Source organism: Rutidosis leptorrhynchoides, chromosome 4, assembly GCF_046630445.1.
Source record: "Rutidosis leptorrhynchoides isolate AG116_Rl617_1_P2 chromosome 4, CSIRO_AGI_Rlap_v1, whole genome shotgun sequence".
NCBI lineage: Eukaryota > Viridiplantae > Streptophyta > Magnoliopsida > Asterales > Asteraceae > Rutidosis > Rutidosis leptorrhynchoides.
Genome location: NC_092336.1, coordinates 483,021,596 through 483,023,508, shown reverse-complemented (window position 1 = coordinate 483,023,508; position 1,913 = coordinate 483,021,596). Strand labels below are relative to the sequence as shown.

Genomic DNA, 1,913 nt, shown 5'->3' with positions numbered 1-1,913 from the left:
TATCAAAATAGCAAGTTACCATAAACCCTCTTCATCAACTAAATGGGTTTTACAACAAATCAAACTCAAACCCTAACTTGAATATCAAATCTAAGAAATGAAATTCGGAGTTTGAACTTACCAATACCGCCAAAATGATGCCGTTGACGAGTGGAACAACTTTAACACTTGAGGTTTAACCCGAAACAACCTCATTCTTCTCCAAATGGAGTTCTCTCTCTCTAAAACTCTCCTCTCTCTCTAGGGTTTGAAGGTGAAAGTGTTTTTGAGTGAAAATGAGGATAATATGAGCCTTGAATCAGTCTTATGGCTCTAGAACCGGCCATAAGTGAATTTACCAAAACAACCTCAAAAGATTCCATTAAAATGGGTTAATAATGTCATTACAGCGACATTTGTCGCGTTTCGCGACACCTTGTCGCGTTTCGCGACACCAATACGCGACACACAACACTCAAACGCGACAAAGTGGACAGAAATCACCATCAGAAGTTGTCTCGTTTCAAGCATGTTTGTCACGGAACGCGACGCACCAGAACGCTACAAACTGCACTCAAACTCGACAGTTTACCTGATGTACTCCAATTTCACTTTTAAAACATCCCAAAGTCAACCGTGGTCAATGCATTACATCCAAACTATTAAATAATCATTCTTGGACTTCAAATGACACCCCGAGCGTCATGTTTAGAAAAACGGGGTGTTACATAAAATTGCGCATCAATTAAAACTGTCGAGTTCCTTGGGCCAATTTTTGTCCAAGACCACTCCCAATTCCACTCGTTGTAAATGAGCCACCTTATTTACGGCTATATGATATAGCTGAGGGAACCCTTGTTTCAACGAGCCACCACCCCTCCAATTATCGAGCCAAAACTGACTCGACGATCCGTTCCCCACTTTAACCCATAACGAATTAGCAAGGTTGGTGTTGCTACCTTTTGCCTTAGCATCACCAAAAAAATTGGACCAAATAGAAGAACGGATGTATTTGCCACCATCAGCGATACCACCATTCGGCCAACAAATCAAACAATCAATAGAGGCCCAATAAGAGTTTCGAGAGACCTTAACTCGCCATATCCATTTTAGGAGCAAAGCTAGATTAAATGCGCAAAGACTCCAAAAGAAACAAGAACGGAAGATTCTTTATGACGTTTTCCGTGCATTTATATAATGATAAATAATATATACCCAGGCTCTCTAAAACAGACTTAAAGAGTGTGAGACGTTCACCTTTAGAGTAGGTTAGACTTCTATGCCGATAACTATGTTTTAAAACGATCAACAGTACAATCCCAAGTTTAATTCGGTTCATGTTACAACCCATCGGAATGCCCAAATATGAAAAAGGGAGAGCTCCTTTTGCCCAACCCGAATGGGCCGAGAGTATGTCTACTTTGACCCCCAAAACTCCAACGCCATATAGATACAATTTGGAAATGTTTTCGATAATTCATTGAAAGAATCCAAAACCTGGATTATACCATCTGGATTCGATCTATCCCTTTCGAAACGAAAATCGCATCATTCGTGTAAAATAAATGTGAAACCTTAATCGTAGAAGTACCAACCGAAGTACCTCTAATACTACCTTGATCTACTTTCTCACGAATTAAAGAGTGAAGACCTTTCGTTACAATGAAAAATAGGAATGAACTCATAGGATCATTTTTCCGCAATCTACGTTGAATCGAAAACTTTATTTATTTATTTATTTTTTACTATGAATAACCTAAAGTACATGCAGTAACTTATTAAACTATTTAATATCACTAAGAAATAAAAAAAAATAATGTTTCTCTATCAAGACACACTCAATTTAAATTTGTTTGTCAACTAGTCCTCATTATTTTATTTTATGCATTTACCAAATACATATAAAAAGCATAAATAAATGTAAATAAATATAA

At 37.4% G+C, this 1,913-nt stretch overlaps 1 protein-coding gene across 1 annotated transcript; it reads right to left on the bottom strand.

The window, feature by feature from the left end:
* Window positions 1-720: 720 nt before the first annotated feature.
* Window positions 721-1,664, bottom strand: LOC139842349 (uncharacterized). Its single transcript, XM_071832498.1, has 2 exons — window positions 1,583-1,664; window positions 721-1,100 (listed from the first exon to the last, which is right to left on the bottom strand). Exons 1-2 carry the CDS (start codon window positions 1,662-1,664, stop codon window positions 721-723), a joined length of 462 nt encoding a protein of 153 aa, XP_071688599.1.
* Window positions 1,665-1,913: the final 249 nt, after the last annotated feature.

Bases quoted from the DNA above. Each gene is read 5' to 3' on its own strand.
- LOC139842349 (XM_071832498.1), bottom strand. From the start codon at position 1,664: ATGAGTTCATTCCTATTTTTCATTGTAACGAAAGGTCTTCACTCTTTA. The intron at 1,101-1,582 runs GTACTTCGGTTG...CATTTAATCTAG, and splicing joins AGATCAAGGTAGTATTAGAG to CTTTGCTCCTAAAATGGATA.